The sequence below is a fragment of the Candoia aspera genome, chromosome 2, assembly GCF_035149785.1.
Source record: "Candoia aspera isolate rCanAsp1 chromosome 2, rCanAsp1.hap2, whole genome shotgun sequence".
Taxonomy (NCBI): domain Eukaryota; kingdom Metazoa; phylum Chordata; class Lepidosauria; order Squamata; family Boidae; genus Candoia; species Candoia aspera.
In genome coordinates this window covers 150,790,220-150,808,479 of record NC_086154.1, presented here as the reverse complement: position 1 = coordinate 150,808,479, position 18,260 = coordinate 150,790,220, and the positions used below count along the sequence as shown (strand labels likewise).

Genomic DNA, 18,260 nt, shown 5'->3' with positions numbered 1-18,260 from the left:
ATAACTCAAATTATTAAGTAACACAAACAGAATGCTGGTTAAGAACCGTATTGATTTGTTTTTTCCTATCAGTCCCTTCAAAAAGAGGGGGAAAAAGGCTCCTTTACCAACTTCCCCCATACTTTTCTCCATCATTCACCATTTTCTGCATTAGTCCACAGGCAAAAAGTAGCATTTCTCATATAATTCATAGAGATGAATGGAAGTTGGAGGCTTAAAACAGAATCTAGCTCCAGCAAGTGACCATTGTACCTGAAGATTGAGAGCGAGATGACGGGTCTTGGTTTGTTCTAAATCACTTTGGGAGTATTTCAAGCGCATCTGCAAGCCATGGGCCTGTGACTGGACCTGACGTAGCTCTGCCTCTTTACGTTTGGCCTTCATTTGTTCCTGGGAGGGGGAGATTTAGTGACCAAAGAAATGGAATGAAAGACTTCCTTGTTGCTGAGCTAATGCAAAGAAGCAATTAGATGTCAGGAATACTATCAGGAAAATTAATAATGAATCATATTTATTTTTTTATCGTATTTTTATCACCGCCCATCTCCCCCACACGGAGATGGGCGGTGCAGAAAGCTGAATTATGATACTAAAGTAAACAATTCCTAATAGGAAAACAACTAAGACGTGGTTTCCTAAACAGGTATTTATGCAATTCATCAAAACAGGGTGATCTTAAATACAAACTGCAGCGCTACAATAAATCTACGATAAATGGAACTAAAATTTGCTGTCCCAGACACAATTAATTTGCTGTTATTCAGTGCACCACATTTCAGTTTTGCTACAGAAGTTTAGGCTCTTCTAGAACGTGACTATTTCAATTATTTTCATGTACAAGTCACTTAATAGATTAATTTGGGTAAGTATGAATACACATAAATATGAATATACATGTAACAGTAAACCCTGATTTAGTAATCTACACAAGCAAGGACATGTTTGTACAAAGCGCTGGGCTTGAGCACCTCCTCCTGGACAACCAGGAGAGGAAACTTTCAGCTGAAATTTGACAAATGTCTAGTTCATTCCTTTATGCATACCTGAAATTCCAATTTTGCAATTAACTCTATTCATGAAGACACTGTGCTGTTTGTTTAGAAACTAACATTTATTTTAAATCAACAAACCAGGAACGTGTCACATCAAAATAAAAACACATTTGTTTTTTCTTGGTTGCATGGCAGGAGGAAGTGCAGGGTGCCCATAACCAAAAACTATGGTTTACTGTTAACAGTACAAATAGGGTCAGAATTTTATTTCTTCCTTCAATTGGGAAAATTTCATTTCTTTTAACTGAACGTAATGGCACTGCCACCAACCCCTACCAGAAGGAATAAAAATGCATCTAATGTTCCCTATAGACCGAGGCCAACTCTTCCACCCAAAACACTCTCCATACGGTGTTCCATATCACTGTTTCTTGGAATAAACTGTAATAGTCCAAGACGCATTTCAGAAATTTCAGTGGTCCTCTAACTACTCTGAGCCGACTTCAGCCCACTGACATTATGACATGTGCAGCCAGCCCAAGCTCTACAACTCAAAAACAGCTCCAACCTTGAGTTCCTCTGTCAGCCTCTCCTTCTTCTCCTTCAATTTATCTACAGCTTTTTCATCCCAGCGCCTGGCCTTGGCTTTCAGATCGCTGGCACCTCCCGAGATCACTCCCGACTTCTGGAACAGGGTCCCATCCAGGGCTACTGTCTACAACAGAAGCAAGGAAACAAAGTGAGAGGGTGAAAAAGCAAGGCCCTTCACATCAAGGAAACAAAGTCTTGGCAGACAGGGGTAATTTCAGCTAGCAAATGCTGAGAACCAAAATTTCTCTCAGGATACTCAGCAAAGACAGGGCAAAGATTATTCTGCAGCTCTGTACAAACACAAAACAGGGAATTGAGTACTGGATTAAGACCTGTTTTATTTTTAATTCTTTTGAGTAAGAACAACTTTCCAGAAGGTTTAGCTGCAAAGAAATAGATTTGAAAATATATGGCAAACCAAAATATTTTCACTGGTGGTCGTTTGCTTCATCTGCAGCTAAAAGTAAAAACATCAAGATTCCCTTCAACTGAGCTTTACACGTGGTGGCCATGTGGATGTAGCTATTTAATTTTCTTGACAACAATACAGAAGCTGTTGGTCATTACTTTCTTCTCATGGTTCCCCATGCAAGTATTAACCAGGTCTGACTCTGATTAGGTTTTTGGCCATCTGCAAAAGTCAGCGAGGTGTGCCCATGATGCATGATACAAAATAAACCGAAGCACATATTCTAGGTACATATTCCTACAAGTCTCAGAATCCATGTATTTGGAGTACTGGAATATGATGTTTTGGGAGAGGATTATGGTCTACCTACAACATGTTGGCTAACTCTGCTCTGACCTTGTGCCGCTGGTGCCCACCAAAGGCAATGCGACGTGCATCTTCCACATTGTCACACACAAGGGCGTTGCCACAAGCATACTGAAGGGCCTTCTTGATATGAGGAGGCTCATATCGAATCACGTCAATCACAAGCTTGGCTCCCTTCAGCTCTCGGAGCTTTTCATCTGTGGGTTTCACCTGGAAGTAAGGGACAGGAAGGGCATTATTAGGCTGACCTCATACAACATATGGACAACCTAGGCTGAAGGCGGGCAGAGACACAAAAGGAAGAAGTTCACGCCCGCATGTTGAATCCAAATAAATTTAGTTCAGCTACTGAACTTAGAAGGGAGGGGCAGATTCTAATCTTTTTTTCCCCTCCCCTTTCCTTTCCTAATGAATCATCATTAAAACAATAGCAACAACCCAGGTTTACCCAGATTTTTAATCAAGACTATCTGGGGAAGCATTTGGATGTCTATCTGCAGGTAGCAAAAGAGAAATGAGAAAAAGTGCTCCTTGCCAAAAATAAAAAAGTCAAATAATTGAGCTAACTTATCTGTTAATAACCTCACTATTCCTTTCATATCTTAGTTTTGTTTCGCAAATTGATAAAAAAATGGGAGCTTCCTGCTTGTCATCACCATCTTTTTCAAGCAAGTTATGCTGAGAAATCAAGAATGTACCTCAGGTTGCCCACTGTGCTTCCTGTGTGAGCAGAAATTCTAGCTCAGCTTTCCCCAGCCTGAAGCCCCCAAGATATGTTGGATTTCAACCACTGTAATTTCCAGCCAACTTTTGCTAGGGTGGCTGCAGATCATGGAACTGAGAGCTGGGTACCTGGCTGGGAAAAGCTCTACTGTAATCCCATCAGCCCAAGGTTGCCTCACCTCAAGGTAGTCAAGAGGCAGGAAGGTCTCAGGCTCTCCTCGCTGCTCTTTGATGTACTGGATGCAGTCCCGGCCAGTCTTTTCTGAATCAACAATGATGGCATCCATGTTCTTGCCCAGCACCTTTGTGACAGCTATCTGGTATTTCTTCTGGGTGGGCTGGCAGAGGTCAATCAGGCGTCCATACTGTGAGAAACAAGGAAATGAAATGAGACAGGCAGGGGAAATCACTCCAACCTTGTTTTATTTCTGGAGCACTTATCCCACACCCAGCCCAGTGGGCTCTGGGGCTTGGTTTTGAAGCATCACCTACCACAGAGCCCGGGTAGAGACGTTTTATGCTTTCCATGATCTCCGCCTTGCGCTGCTGCCGACTGTTCTCCTGCCGGTCAATCCGGGCATCCCCCAGCTGCTCCATCACCTGATTCAACTCCTTATTGATCTCATCAATCCGGCGTTTTGCCAGTTCAACCTCCTCTGTCAACTCCCCCTCCAGCTTCTTCTGCTCCTCCAAAGACTGCCTAAAGCACAAGTAAGGAGAAAACAGGGCAGAGTTACCCTGAGTTCTGGGCACTCCACACTCTATACCTCGGTGACCCTCTTAAGCAACCTGATGCAAAGCCCAACTCCTCATTCCTTCCCATGCTGTGATTCAAACCCCTGCCCCCATTATTGCAAGGATTTTGGCTATTCCTGGCCCTTACTTGCTAGTGGCAATGTACTCCTCCAGCTTCTCAATACGCTTCTGGTTTTCCTCAATCTCTCGCAATTTCTGCTTTATCTTGGCCTACAGAAAAGATTGAGTAGGACACACATGAACAAACACTAGGACCACATCTACCAGCATCTAGCACACGGCTTTGACACCTTGGGGTAAGAACCACCATTATAGGATACATCAGAAGAACAAGATGAGAACCAAGATTATTTTAATCCTGCCTTTCCCAATCTAGCGCTTCTAACTGTGTTGGACTATAAATCCCTTCGTTATCAGCCTGACACCTCCATCCACCTTGGACTACAGCCCCACCTCCTCAGCCAGATCATGAGTATGCTGCTCTCTGATGACAGGAATTGTAGCCCACCTCACTTGGACAGCACCAGATTGAGAATGGCTAGATGACCTCATTCATATCCATTTGGGCAGTTACAATCTTTACTTAAGGTGGGTCATATCAAAGGCACCACATCATCTTTTTATGTTGACAGGGAATAAACGGAACAAAAGGAGGAAGCAAAAAGGAGGACAATGCTGGATACCATAAAAGGTGTATCATATCGTACTAGTAAGGTATATCATATTGTATTAGTAAGATGCTGTCAAACATCCTTGGGAATTTGCTCAGGCTAGTCCATCATTCCAGAGAAAATCTGGAATATTTTCCTCAACAGATGCTGCTGCAGCATGATGTGGGTTTCTCTTCATGCTTCCTCATCAACAGCCCAGTAACGCATGGTAGGATCCATTAATTTTGCTCTCATTTACACATCTACTCTTGGCATTTTTTTTCCTAAAATCTATGTGTCTTCTTCAGTTTTAGATAACATTTTCCAATCACCAATATAAGCCTGGAATGCAGGGTCTGAAACTGACAACAAATTCTCTAAGAGCTAGCCAAATCCATTCAAATCACAATTTCTCAGCTGCTCCATTATCAGAGCCTCAATGACATTGGCCTAATTAAGACTGGCCTATATTCAGTCTTTTAATGGTCTCAAGGTGGCTGTCATCTCTCATTTTGCTTAATAATATTTCAAGTTATATATAATACACATGGATGTGTAAGCAGTTAATCCAACTTGTCACTTTTCAAACACCTGAAAAGCTCACATAACTTGGAAAGGCACAGAAGGTAGATTTTAGGGCAAGAATACACAAGTAGATTCCATGGAGTATTTTGTGGGGATGCAGGAAAGAGATCATAAAAATAAGGCACTCGGGTGGGATTCAGTTTCCTTTCTTTTCTTACTCTGTTAATTGTGAAATTAGAGTTGAGGGCTCAGAAGTGATGGTGTGGCTGGAAAAAAAAAATCCCAGTGATCTGGGGATGGGCTTCAGGGCCCTACTAGAGTCTGTTTTCTTCCCTGTTGGGATTACAAAAGAAATGCAAATTAAAATAAATGTTATTTTGTTGTTTGTATAATATAAACTCAGTAAATCTGAGGCACTGAAACTGGATGAACTGGCTGTAAAGTTTTTTGTTTAATTTCAGGAAGAATGAAGGCTGACCTCTGTTTCTACTTTCTTCCTCTCCTCTAGATCCAGGCGGTCTTGATCTGCCTTCTGGTCACGGTTGAACTTCTCTAATTCCTGGGCCAAGGTGGCTGCCCTCTTGCTGGCCTCCTCCTTCAGCCGATGGTATTTTTTAACCTGTTCAACATATGATGAAAGCAAGCAAAACAATAATGTAATCAGATCTGAGGGAGAGCTACTTAAAACCACATTCCCCAATTCAGCTGTTCTTTGCGAGAGAACAGCTGTCCAGTGGTTCAATTTTGTTCACAGCACTTACAAAGACATATACTTCAGATTTCACACAGGCCATATATTAACAATGCCAAGAATGTCCCTATTATATTCCTTGAATATTTCAGCTGTCTGATGTACCAGGTATTTAATACACAAACAATTCCTTTCACCCCACCCAATCTATAAAGAATATGGAAAGGTATCTTATTCTACAGTAAAAAAAATATAAAGGGCATGCTCAAAATTACGATTCAACTTGAATTGCCTCTCAACCAATCCCCAAGGCCCTTCTCTCAGCCCCAGGCCTACAGAAGTGTCTCTGGGGCAGGGAGTTGCGGGGGAGAGGGATTGGAAACTGCACTTTACTGATAGCAATATTACCCAGATTTTAGAATGGCCAACCAAGGAAGACATGCCTCTTCTCTTCACTGCTGGCTTTTAGGCAGGTTTTGAAAACAGCTTTATTTCACAGCATTTTGTTCTCCCCATCCAGTTATGACTTTTTGTGCTTTTTGAAATCCAAATCACTCCTGTTTTCTTAGCTAACTATTTAGGTACCACTGAGTTCAGTTCAAACTGTTGTGATTTTGTCACAGTAGATTTTAAACAGGCTATACAGAAATACATAAATCATTTGAAGTGGTTGGGTTTCAGATATCATGGTGGGAAAAATCCTTTGAGAATCAAAGTACTTTCCTCACCATCTCACATAAGTAGCTCTTTACATCCCAGTTCAACATTATCTTATGGCACAAAAGGCACCACCGGTCCAGGAACATTTTATCTCATTGTCCTAACATTAAATTAATTTCAACCTGTTTCTGACTCAGACTACATCTTTTTTTTCCCAATCTGCCTAAAATCATAAGCGTTTTTATCAGCAGAAAGAGAAACTTATTTTTTTCATGCTTGTGTGTCCACTTGGGAGACAAGAGCAGCGTCTGCTGACATCAAAACACGCACAGAACGAATTTCTCTCCCATCCCCCCCTCCAGCAATATCACGGCAAGATCCCCTTCTGTGGGTCCCCAGCCCTGGATCACACCTGGTTTTCTTCTAGCGTGAGATCACGGCCTTGACTCTGGCTCTCCTCTTCCATGCGCTCTTCGAACTCCTGTCGGGCCTTCTCCACTGACAACATCTCCTTCTCCAGCTCATCCATGTCACCCTTACGCTTTTTGTATTGCTTCTGGGCATTCTGCAGGGACTTCTTTGCAGCTTCCAGCTTCTTGATCTTATGAGACGTATTTTCTTTGGCCTTGATATATTGGGGCCGCTTCTGATTCAGTTCTGAATCCTTTTCCCTGTCAAAAAACTTTTCTTAAAAAGAAAAGAAACTCGACTGTTCTGCCTAATTTTATGCAAAACGTAAGACATACCGCCGCTCTAAACCGTCGCTCTAAAGATAGTCTAGTCTGACAGAACCAGACATGCCACCACACGAGACGCTGGACTAGAACACCCCGCTCCTTGTGAAAACATTAGAAACCTCATTCTACAGGCTCAAATAATAATTTAAAAAACCCAACGTTCTTTAAAATTAACAATTCCAAGCAGCTTTGTAAGAAGAAATCAAAGCCAAAGATATTTTTGAGAGAGGAGGAGGCAAGCTGGTACTCTTCAGAGGTTTTGACTTCAGTTGCCGTCACCCCCCGCCAACTTGGCCAATACAAGTGTTACAAACATCTGCTGAGTACCAGGTTATCTCCCCCAGACAGGATCAGCAAGTGCTTATGCCGAGCCAGGTTAGTTTTTCAGAATAAAAATGCATCAATTTCTTTCTCTACTTCTATGATCAAGAACCGTCAGCATAGCTGTCACCCAATTAACACAATCAAACCAGCATAATACTATGCACAACCACAAAATTCAGCGGAAGCTAAACTCAGGGTAATATGCAACGATAACTGAAGTCTTAGTCAACCACAATCATTTATGTATTGACTAGTCAATGAGTACAAGCAGCAGGTCTAAGCATTCTTCGTTGTTACTTTTCTATGATAATTATATTACAGTGGGCATTGCCTTAGAAATAGAAATGAAAAAAGCTTCATTCTTTTTTAAATGAGCACTCAAACATTGCACAATTCTCTCTCACACTCAGACATCATCAACATTGTAGTTTCACAGGCATGAGACATCAGATCTATAGTGGATGATTTGGCTCAGTTTCTTGAGATATTTATTCTGCAGGCTATCTAGTCTTCATGTGTTTTAATTCTCTGTCACAGACAAAGCCAAGTGCAAACTGGTCCTTATTCCTTAACAATGGATTGAAGTATTTTCAGAATTTACTGAGCTGTAGATAAACTCAGTCATGGTGACTTCTTATTCTGTGATGGGACCCAGAGCTGTAATATAAGATGATGCAGATCCTATAAGCCTGAATTCTGATACCCCTAAAGCCAACACCACCAGCCTTACTTGATCTCCTTCTCGATTTGCTGCTGCTCTCTCATCACTTTGCCCAGCTCCTTCTTCCTATCCTTGAGTTCATCTTCCACCTTGTCCATGCGCTTCTTATCCTTATCAATCTCCTTGTTCTTGGACCCCAGCTCCTTGTTCAGCTTTTCAATTTCAGCCTCATTGTGGTACAGCTTGAAGAGCTGGAGCTGGACTTGAGCTCGCACAACCTCATCCTTGAGACGCTGATATCGATCCGCCTGGCTCCCCAGGAAGGAAAGCATTGAACATATCACATAGTCTAAATAAGCTCAAATTCCAACTAGGACAGCCTTCAAAAGAGCCCTCAGCATTAGCAACCTCATACAGTTTAGGTAACAACATTTAGGCTGGGTTCACACATTACATTAAGACACAATTTTATTAACCCTGGCTTCACTCATGCTAAGCGATACTCCAGAATTGTAACCCACAATGGCCAAATCTTGGATTCACATCACACACTAGACCAAAACCAACACCACACACACAACCCCCCCCCCATTATGGCTTAGTGCAATTGTGCTCAACATGAGATTTCAAGGCTGCGTGTAGCTTTCAAAACCCTGGGTGCAAGGCACAAAGATGCCCCAAAATTGTTGAAGTTTCGTTACTAAGTGTCAGCAGTGAATTTATTAAATATGTGACCGGGGAGTAATCAGCAGCATATCTACATTCAGTATAATTTAAACATTAAACATTAAAAATGAGATTAAGTTTAATTTTTGCAGTAGACCATCCACTATTCAAAGTCAGCAATGGATTAGCCTCTACAAGGTCATAATGGTACAACTCAATCACTTTTTGGACTGTGAACTAGAAATGACTTTAAAGGATTGCACCCGTTTCCCATATAAGATATAGCCAATGTAGATATACATAAGTACAATGGAACCCTTCATTTGGATGCATGGTATCCACATCTACTGTGTGTTATGTAAACTTACTGGTTATGGCAAAAAATCAGCGTAGGAACAAAAGCCTTATTTAAGAAATCATTTCTGTATTTATTCCTAAATGTATTTATTGTAGGTAAATAGTTTGTTTACTTCTGTATGACAGAACCAGTAAATCAGGCAAAATGTAAAAAGCAAAGCAGCATATTTCCAAGAAGGGCCCAATCCTTGAAGAATATTCTACCTGAACAACTAGTTCTCAAACACTACGCAGAGCAACCTGTCTCTCAGAGAAAATATGTATGAGAAGTAATTCAAACAGACCCGGTGCTTCAATTAATGCAAACAAAACTGGGAGAGGAAGGCAATTCCTATCGGCCTTTAGAAAATCTATTAAAACATGATTCTTCCAGCAGGCTTGAGGATCTCATGGGAATGGGGAGCCCACAGGATGGTTACAGTGTGTGTAGGGTGCTGGTCCATTCTCCTGCAGTCTTATTTATATTTGTGTTTACCTGTTTTTAATTGCTGTTTTAGATTTCTTTTTAACTGTTCATTTAATTGTAGGCCACCCAGAGTCATGTTATGGGGTGGGCAGCTATAGAAATTTAAATAAATAAATAAAGGCAATTCAACTGGACGACCCATGTCCAAGCTCGTGTGACCTCTCAGGCAGTAACATTATTTGCACATTACTGGTGGACGAAGGGGCTTAAAGCTGATTTAATTAGAAAAAGTACTAGCAGAAGAACAAAGAGAACAAAAAGGGATAGAAACAATGTATCATTAATCCTAACTTTGCCTAAAATGAACTTCAAACATTGGGAGGATGGGAGGATCCCACATGCTCAAAACAGGCTTCTTGATGCAGATTTAATGAAAGTAGCCATCACCACCATCATCATCATCACCACCATCTCCTCCTCCCTGCCTCACTTGCACAAAACAAAGCCCAGCAGAGGATGAGGCAGGAATGCCATTCCAATCTGTTGGGAGGAGATGAAACCAAGAACATGAAAGAAGATGGAAAAAGAAGTACAGAAAACTGAATGAAGTTTCTACTTTAATCAAATACAATGTAAACAGAGGAGAATCCACCAAGCACCAGATCAATGATGCTGCGAACACAGGAAGCATGGCTAGCGTGGTGCATTGGTTAAGGTGTCAGACTGGACCAGAGGATCCAGAGTCAAGTTCCCATGAAACCACAGAGCTCACTAGGGGACTCTGAGCTAGTGATTTGGTTTTAGTCCACCACCAGTTTATCTCACAAAGCTGCTGTAATAGGGATAAAATGCTGAAAGAGCCTCCATGTGCATCTCTGTGAACTCCCAGGTAAACGATGGGATTTAACTATGGTAACAAAGGCAGCTTCTAAAGTTACCTCCTCTTTTTCCTGTTTAGCCTCCTTACGCTCAGCTGCAATGTTCTTCTTGCGATGGTAATTGAACTGGGTGTCTTCTTCTGCCTTGACCATCTCCTTCTTGCGCTTGTCATACTCCTGAGCCAGCTCACCTGAGCGACTGATCTCTTCAAAGAGTGCCGTGCGTTCCTTGGGATTCTTCATTGCAATGGACTCCACTGCACCCTGGAATTTATTTAATTTATTCATATGGTTGCCCATCTCATGAATGTGACTCTGGGCAGCTAACAACACACTAAAACAATAAAAGGCAATGTTAGCAAAGAATAGAAAATCAACAATGGTCACTCTTCAGTGACCTCTAAAACCCTACAAAACAATAGACAGAAGTCTCTCAATGGGCCATCTAACTTCCCAAGCTGCAGACCTGAAATACATCCAATTCTTCAATGCTTTTCGAAAGGCCAGCAGGGTAAGGGCCAATCCGATCTTGGTGTGTGCGTGCACGAGCATTTTGTTCTAGAGGGCGGGCACTGTGACAGAAAAGGCAAGCTTCTGAGGTCCCATTAGATGACACTTTTTAATTGAAAGGACCTGGAGCACACCCTTCCTGTCAGACCTAGTGGGATGGGTAGAAACAACCAGAGAGGCAGTCCCACAAATAACCCAGCCTCAAGCCATGGAGAGCTTTATAGGTACAACCAGCACCTTGAATTCCACCAAGAAACACACTGGGAGCCAATGAGCTCACAAAGCAGAGGTATAACATTGGTGTACCAAGGTGCATTCATATCTGCCTGCACCACTGCATTCCAAATTAGCTGCAGTTCCCAGATAGTCTTCAATAATACAAAATGACAACATCAGAACTAACATAATATCCTCCTTTCTTCTACCACAATCTGAGTCAAAGATACAACTCCGATATTCTGGATTCCCATCAGTCCCAGCCACCACGACCAATAGAAAACAACTGCAGGAGATGTAGTCCAAATCAGCTATAGTCACCTACCTCTAGTGTAAATGATAGGCAACAACTCTGAGGGATGGATATCTTCAACATTAGGAGTGTGGAGAATCAGTCTGAATTTTTACCTGCCCCTCCTACATTCCACTACTCCTAGAAGCCCAGCTTAACAGGATAGCAGCACAATCTTCTCCAAGGCACAGGAGTCTTTCTCCTTCAATACTCAACAGAAAAGTAGTACTCTTCTTTAAATAGAGGTTGACCATCACCAAGCACAAAAAGTTTGTTTAGCCAAAACCTAACCCCATCCTCCTTCCAGGATTGGACAAGCCAACAATTGCTGCAGACTTTATACTACAGATACACAGCTCACCTATTTTGAATACACCCAAGCCTAAGCATATACCTGTCATGTTCACTGTTTCAATGTACAGTATACATCGTAATGTTTCATATGCCATGGCAGTGACACACGTTTCTGTTTGGGAGGGAACTGCTGTGAAACTTTGTACCAAGCTCTGTATCTGTGTTCATTACAATGAAATGTGTTTGGGTTATGTTCTCTGTTCAAGGACTTTTCCCGCGGACCATCAGAAACTGTTAGGAGCACCTGGGATTGTGAACTTGGGAAGATTCTACAGGGGGAGGGATCTCATTTGCACCAAGGGTTTTTAGTTTGCATTTGGCGCGCTTTTATCATTCTCAGCTTTCTCTGTGATCCTGCATACTATTCTTTAATAAATCAGATATCTTTGAATTCCTGCTCATGAGTCTGATAGTGTTTTAGAATAGGCAACCATTACATAAAGCTGAGAATCACCAAAGTTGTACCGTTAGCTCCTACCAAGATTAGTTTCTTGTGAGGGAAAATAGTTAACGATGGCCGAGTCCAAGCTCATGACCGGGGGACTTGAGGAGACGGCTAGTTTGATGCCCGAGTCAACGGTCAAGAGCGGAGAACTGAGCCTCACCCCAGAACCTTCAGATTTCCGGGAGGAATCGAGTTCCAGTCCTGAGGTAGAGGAATCTGATGATGGGGGAGAACCAGAGCAACCGGCACCCAGCGAATCGCCCGCAGAGTTGATCACCTGGGATGAAGTGGGAGAACCCCAGCCAGGGACGTCCCAGGCGTCCTGTAAGTATCGGTTCCCACTGACCCCAGACGTAGAATCTACCACGGTATCAACAGAGAGGGAGGGAGGAACCTCAAACCCCTGAAAGGCTAAGAGTGATTGAGGCCAAAATAGAATTGATGGAGTACATGCTAAGAAACCTGTCTCTGTCATTGGGGGGGCACGGGAGGCACGGAGGAGATCCCAGCTTCACGCAACCATCCCCCATCCTCCCATACGGACCGCCGGCGGAGCGGGGCCGGAGATGGCTCCGGGATGAATCTCCACCCTGCAGGGCTCGAACACCAGTGTCCCCACCCCGAAGAGGGAGAGCTACTGTAACCTGGGGCCCAAGCACTCAAGCAGCCGCCGATTCTGCTCCAACAGGAGTGGGGGTGAGAGACTTTTCTATCAAGTTTGATGGGGATCCAACCAAGTTATCTTTCTTTCTAACTAATGCTAAAAGTTACATGAGGCAGTTTGGAGCATACTTCCCTTCCGAAGAGGCTAAGATAACTGCCATTGCCACCAAGTTGAAGGGACGAGCGGCTCACTGGTATGTTTAATTAAGTGAGGCTGACTCCCCTGCACTTGATTATTTTGAGGACTTCATGTGGGCGTTAAAGCTGCATTTTGAGGATCCTCTGGCCAAGGCAAGAGCTAAGAAGGTGCTGAAGGATCTTACCCAGGGCCAACTGTCTGTAGCTGATTACGCCCTGGAGTTTAAGGCTCTAGCTGGGAAAATCCCTGACTGGTCTCAGTCAACCTTAATAGAACGGTTTAAAGAGGGACTCAACCGGGAAGTCCTACAGTGGGCGTTGTGTAGGGACGTCCCAGAGTCATTGTACGAATGGATCTGTCTGGCGGGCAAGGCTGAGCACGCTCAGCATACCTTCATGCAAACCAGAAGACCTGAAAAACGACCAGCCACCATGAGGGGACCCTGAAGTGCTGCGACTGCTGCCCAGCCAGGCTATAGAGCCTGGGATGAGGAGAGAGATCAGCGCTACGTGAGGGGTCAGTGTCTCCGATGCGGAAAGGAAGGGCATCAAGTAGCTGATTGCCCAAAAGCCAAGGCTGGAGATCGAGCGGGCAAGCCACCGGCCAAATCGCCCTCCCCTTGCGGCGGATGACAGCAGCCAAGGGCGCAGCCGACGCTGAGAGAGTATTCTACTTCTTGGGAGAGGCTGAAGACAACTCTAAGGAGCCGGCAGGAAACGCCAGCCACCTGCCATGAAGAGCGCCTGTGGGCAGGTGGAGGAGGATGGGCGCAAGGATGCTATGGTGAGTGCTGACTGTCCCACTTTAGCAGTAAAAGTGAAATTGGGCTCCCGCACAAAAACTACAGAGGTCTGGGCTTTGGGTGTTCCAGGTGTCTGATTCACCCTGATCTGGTTGCTGCTTTGGACCTGCCTAGCTTCCCCCTCCAGCAGCCTTTGATCTTCACACAGTTGGATGGTTCAACGGCGGGGGGGCGGCAGCAACCCATTTCACTGGAACTGTCGCAATGCAAATGGGCAGCCACCGTGAGACTTTAAAATTCGTAGTAGCACCTGTTGGCAATCCCTTGGTAATTCTGGGGATCCCTTGGTTGACCTATCGAAGCCCATATATAAACTGGGAACACAGAACTGTGACTTTTAAAGATGGGTTTTACCAAGCTCCTACAGCGGAGAGAGCTGCACATGCAGGGGTTGGAAGGGCTGCTGCCGCCACGCCGTGCCCTAACTTGGCACATTTAGAAGGCTTGCCCGATCGATACCAAGACTTTGCAGATGTTTTTGGGGAAATGGAAGATCAGCTAGCCCCCCATCGGAAAACTGACTGTGCGATAGAGTTGGTTCCCAATGCTCAATTGCCCAAGCCAAAAATTTATCCAATGACTCAGAAGGAGCTTGAGGCATTACAGGACTTTATTGACAAAAATCTGTCAAGGGGGTTTATTGAACCTGCAAATTCCCCAGTTGGGGCCCCTGTGCTATTCCGGGAAAAGAAAGATGGCACGCTTCGACTCTGTATGGACTATCGAGGGTTAAATTCCAACTCAATTTTCAACAAGTACCCTCTTCTGCTCATGAAGGACGTGTTAGCTCATTTGTCTAAGGGCAAGATTTTCTCCAAGCTCGATCTTTGTGAAGCCTATTTCTGCATCTGCATACGAGCTGGAGATGAGTGGAAAACGGCTTTTAATTGCCCACTAGGATCGTTTCAGTACAAAGTCCTCCCTTTTGGGTTGACAGGGGGGTCTGGAGTCTTCATGCAATTGATTAATGAAGTATTACATGATCATTTGTTTAAAGGGGTCCTGGTTTATTTAGATGATGTTCTCATTTACACTGAAACTGAGGAGGAACACAAACACCTCCTCAAACAGGTGTTACACAAGCTTAGAAATGCCAAACTCTATGCCAAACTTTCCAAATGTGAACTCCACAAGACCCAACTTGACTCTCTGGGCTATAGGGTGTTTGACAAGGGCATTGAAATGGACCCTGCATTGCCAAATCAGCAGGAGAGAAGTGCCAGTGAATTGGATTCTGTTTTGCTGATGCTAGGAGACCAAGCAGTTAAGTTGGACTCTAAATTTGAAAATACACATACCTGGAAGACTAGGAAGTTCCTAGCTTTGATTAGAATGCCCAGCTTTTCCAACTCTTCACTGTATTCACTCAACTGTACCACTTTGTTGTTTATTTTGTACTCTGATGAACTTCCTAAAAGATAAAACTCTCATTTACCTTCAACCAAAAAATAGAAACAAATCACATGGGCGAGACCAAGCTGGGCCTGTAGTACTTCTCCAGTTTTTATAATGCCAAAACTATGCAATTAAAGCCTTACAGGGAATATCCATGGAAAATATAAAAAAGAAAATGCAAAACACCAGGATAGGATGTGTTTAGAACAAGCAGTTATTTATAAATTGTTAGCAGTCATTATTTAAGAATACACTTGCTGCAGAAAACAAAAGCAAAATGTACTATATTTCCAATTTTCTGAAAGGGATAACACAAGAAACACAAATCAGCATGATATTAATACACACATTCAGAAAAAAGGTTTCTGACTAGATGATGAAGGCTGCAGTCTTATGCATATTTATAAGGAATATGCCCCATTCAATACAGTGGGACTCACTTCAGAGCCCATATCCATAGGATTGGCTTACAGTCCCACCCCAAAGAAACTTTATATATTTCTCTTGAGGCAAGAAATCTCCCCCCACCTCTGTTTTGATATAGACCAGCCCTACCAATCCTTCAGAGATCCAACCACCAACTTTTTGCAACATGTGATAACAGAACCCCCACCCATCAAGCATCAAGCCTCCCAAAAGTTTCCCCAGGCTATATTTAGCACTCACCCACGATGACTCTTGCAAAGGTGCGATCCTCAATACCATCTTCAGAGTAGACCATGCTGACAAATGCCCGATTGGCAGCTGGTTTCCCCACAGGGGCTCCATGAATCAAGTCTCGCAAAGTCTTTACTCTCAAATTACTAGTCTTTTCACCAAGCACAAAGCTGATGGCATCCATGAGGTTTGACTTGCCTAGATGAAAGGCAGCAAAGGAGACATGATATATTTTCATGTAAAAGTGCTTAGTAAAATCTTGGACTGTCATTTGAATCAGCATGTGCCAGCCCTTGGTGCTACAATTCATCTTTTCAAAGTATTGTTTCTGAGCGTATGCAAATTTTGAATTTCTCACATATAAAACATCTCCTCTGATTGGAATGTAAGGGTGGTATTTTCCCAACCTCTCCATCCTTGAGTTTTTCACATTTTACTGATATGAACTGTCAATCCAGCCAATAATTACTATCTCCATCGTGGTGAAGTGACTTCTTGAACCACATGCAGATGTAACTGATGTTTTCTTCTCTGCTCCTACTCCTTTGATTGAAACCTCCTGGTCAAAGATTAAATATGCAAAAGTTGGTGTATCCTCCAACTTTTTCACACACACACACAAACGCTTAACTATTTTTCACCAGTACCAACTCCACATTATGATAAATCTCATCTTTTCTTCTATGTTGTCCTAGTTAATTAGATGCCATCAGATAAGGCTCAGCTCCTAGTGACTGCATGGACAAATGCTTGTCAATTTAACTTTTCTTCAGACCTTCACTATCACTGTTTAAATCTTGAGAAAGCTGAGCATTTTCCATAGCTGCACGACAGGCAGACACTCAGCAGGGATACCTTTATGCAACTAAATATTATACCACCTCCTGGCACTTGGCCCAACATGCATACACCCTACACATAAAACAATTTTTAAAAAAAACCTTCAATCCTATATTTAATTAATGTTCCTCTGTTACTTCTTAATCACAAAATTCTGAAATTTAAGTACACGCATTTGCTCACAGGTATCCCTTGTCTATTGCTCAATGGAGCCCAACAGGTAGGCAGCCCCATAAACAGGTAAGGATGAGCAAATGGGCAATATTTTTGGCACATCTGAAACAGTATTGATTAGAATTCGTAATCATGAATTTCAAAGGTGCTGCCTAATGCATCTCCACATGAGCATCTTTAAATACAAAAATGTGCTCAGAACTAGACATATGCAGAAACAAAGGAGTGAGGTCTTCTGAGTAAGTACAAACTCAATGCCTCTGGGTGGCTCACAACAATAAAAAAAATCACAATAAAATCATTAAAACATAAAATAAAGATAAAAGGTGGCAAGCCAAATAGCTTTTGTATATATATATTTGTTCTTAGTTGTTATTGTGTGTTTATGTTATACGTTGCCCAGAGTCACACTGTCAGAGTTGGGCGACTTTATAAATCTTGAAATAAATAAATAAAATAAAAAATGTGATGAGGTGAGGGGTCTCAGTATATATTGTTTTACTACATTGTCTGAACCAAGCTGTTACTTAAAATGAGCCATTACTAGCTTTCTTGCTTGGGCTTAGTATGTTGCCCAAACCCAACCCTATAGTTTTTTAACCATAAAATGTATGATTTAATATGTTGTGTGTACAGCCCAAATATATAAGTCAATGAAAAAAGGGCTATATAGTGGTTATCTGTGTTCACTAGACATTCTTCCCTTCCCCCTTTCTGCAGCAGATGCCAATTAGAAGGATGTGTCATGCAACTTTAGTGTTGTAACCAGGTACCTCTCCACTGCACACCTGTGTATCCAAGAGCTGAGCGTTTCTCTACATCGTTCTCACTGCTGCCAGCCTAACTCCCTTTAAGCTAGGCCAAGCAGCCAGAATTAAGGATGCGGGAGCAACCCCAGAACAGTGACTCATTCAGAAACGCAGCACGCACCTCAGCGAGGCTTTGCTCTCACCGAAGCCCACCAAGAGGAACCTGTCGCGGACTAGAAACTGTGTTTGCCCCACGCCCCGCGACACGGATTTCCCTGTCCCGCCCCAGCCGAGGTTCGCGTACCAGATCCATTGGGCCCGATGATGGCCGTGAAGCGCCGGAAGGGCCCGATAATTTGCCGCCCCTTGTACGATTTGAAGTTCTCGATCTCGATCAGCTTGAGGAACCCCATATCGCGAAGGCGAGACAGGGAGCAGGAAAAACGCGGGGACGGCGGGCCCTGACACGTAAAAACAGACCCCCTCGGCTGGAAGCTCTGGGACCCCCGCCCCGCCCGCTGAAGCCCGCTTTCCACAAGGGCGGGCGTCCGGAAATCTCGCGAGAACTCATCACCACTTTCTCAACGCAAAGCCCGGGGGCGCTCCTTGGTCCATCGCCCCAGCCACACCTC

The 18,260-nt window shown here is 43.3% G+C and overlaps 1 protein-coding gene across 1 annotated transcript in view; it reads right to left on the bottom strand.

The window, feature by feature from the left end:
* Positions 1-18,168, bottom strand: part of SMC1A (structural maintenance of chromosomes 1A) — a 31,672-nt gene extending 13,504 nt beyond the window's left edge. Inside the window, exons 1-13 of the mRNA XM_063294280.1 lie at positions 17,933-18,168; positions 15,875-16,063; positions 15,112-15,224; positions 10,453-10,656; positions 8,155-8,393; positions 6,776-7,034; positions 5,491-5,631; positions 3,965-4,047; positions 3,574-3,781; positions 3,261-3,446; positions 2,389-2,568; positions 1,561-1,707; positions 253-390 (exon numbers count right to left, since the gene is read on the bottom strand). Coding sequence (XP_063150350.1) covers positions 253-390; positions 1,561-1,707; positions 2,389-2,568; positions 3,261-3,446; positions 3,574-3,781; positions 3,965-4,047; positions 5,491-5,631; positions 6,776-7,034; positions 8,155-8,393; positions 10,453-10,656; positions 15,112-15,224; positions 15,875-16,063; positions 17,933-18,041 — 2,196 coding nt within the window. The 5' untranslated portion in view covers positions 18,042-18,168. The remainder of the gene's footprint in view (positions 1-252; positions 391-1,560; positions 1,708-2,388; positions 2,569-3,260; positions 3,447-3,573; positions 3,782-3,964; positions 4,048-5,490; positions 5,632-6,775; positions 7,035-8,154; positions 8,394-10,452; positions 10,657-15,111; positions 15,225-15,874; positions 16,064-17,932) is intronic.
* Positions 18,169-18,260: the final 92 nt, after the last annotated feature.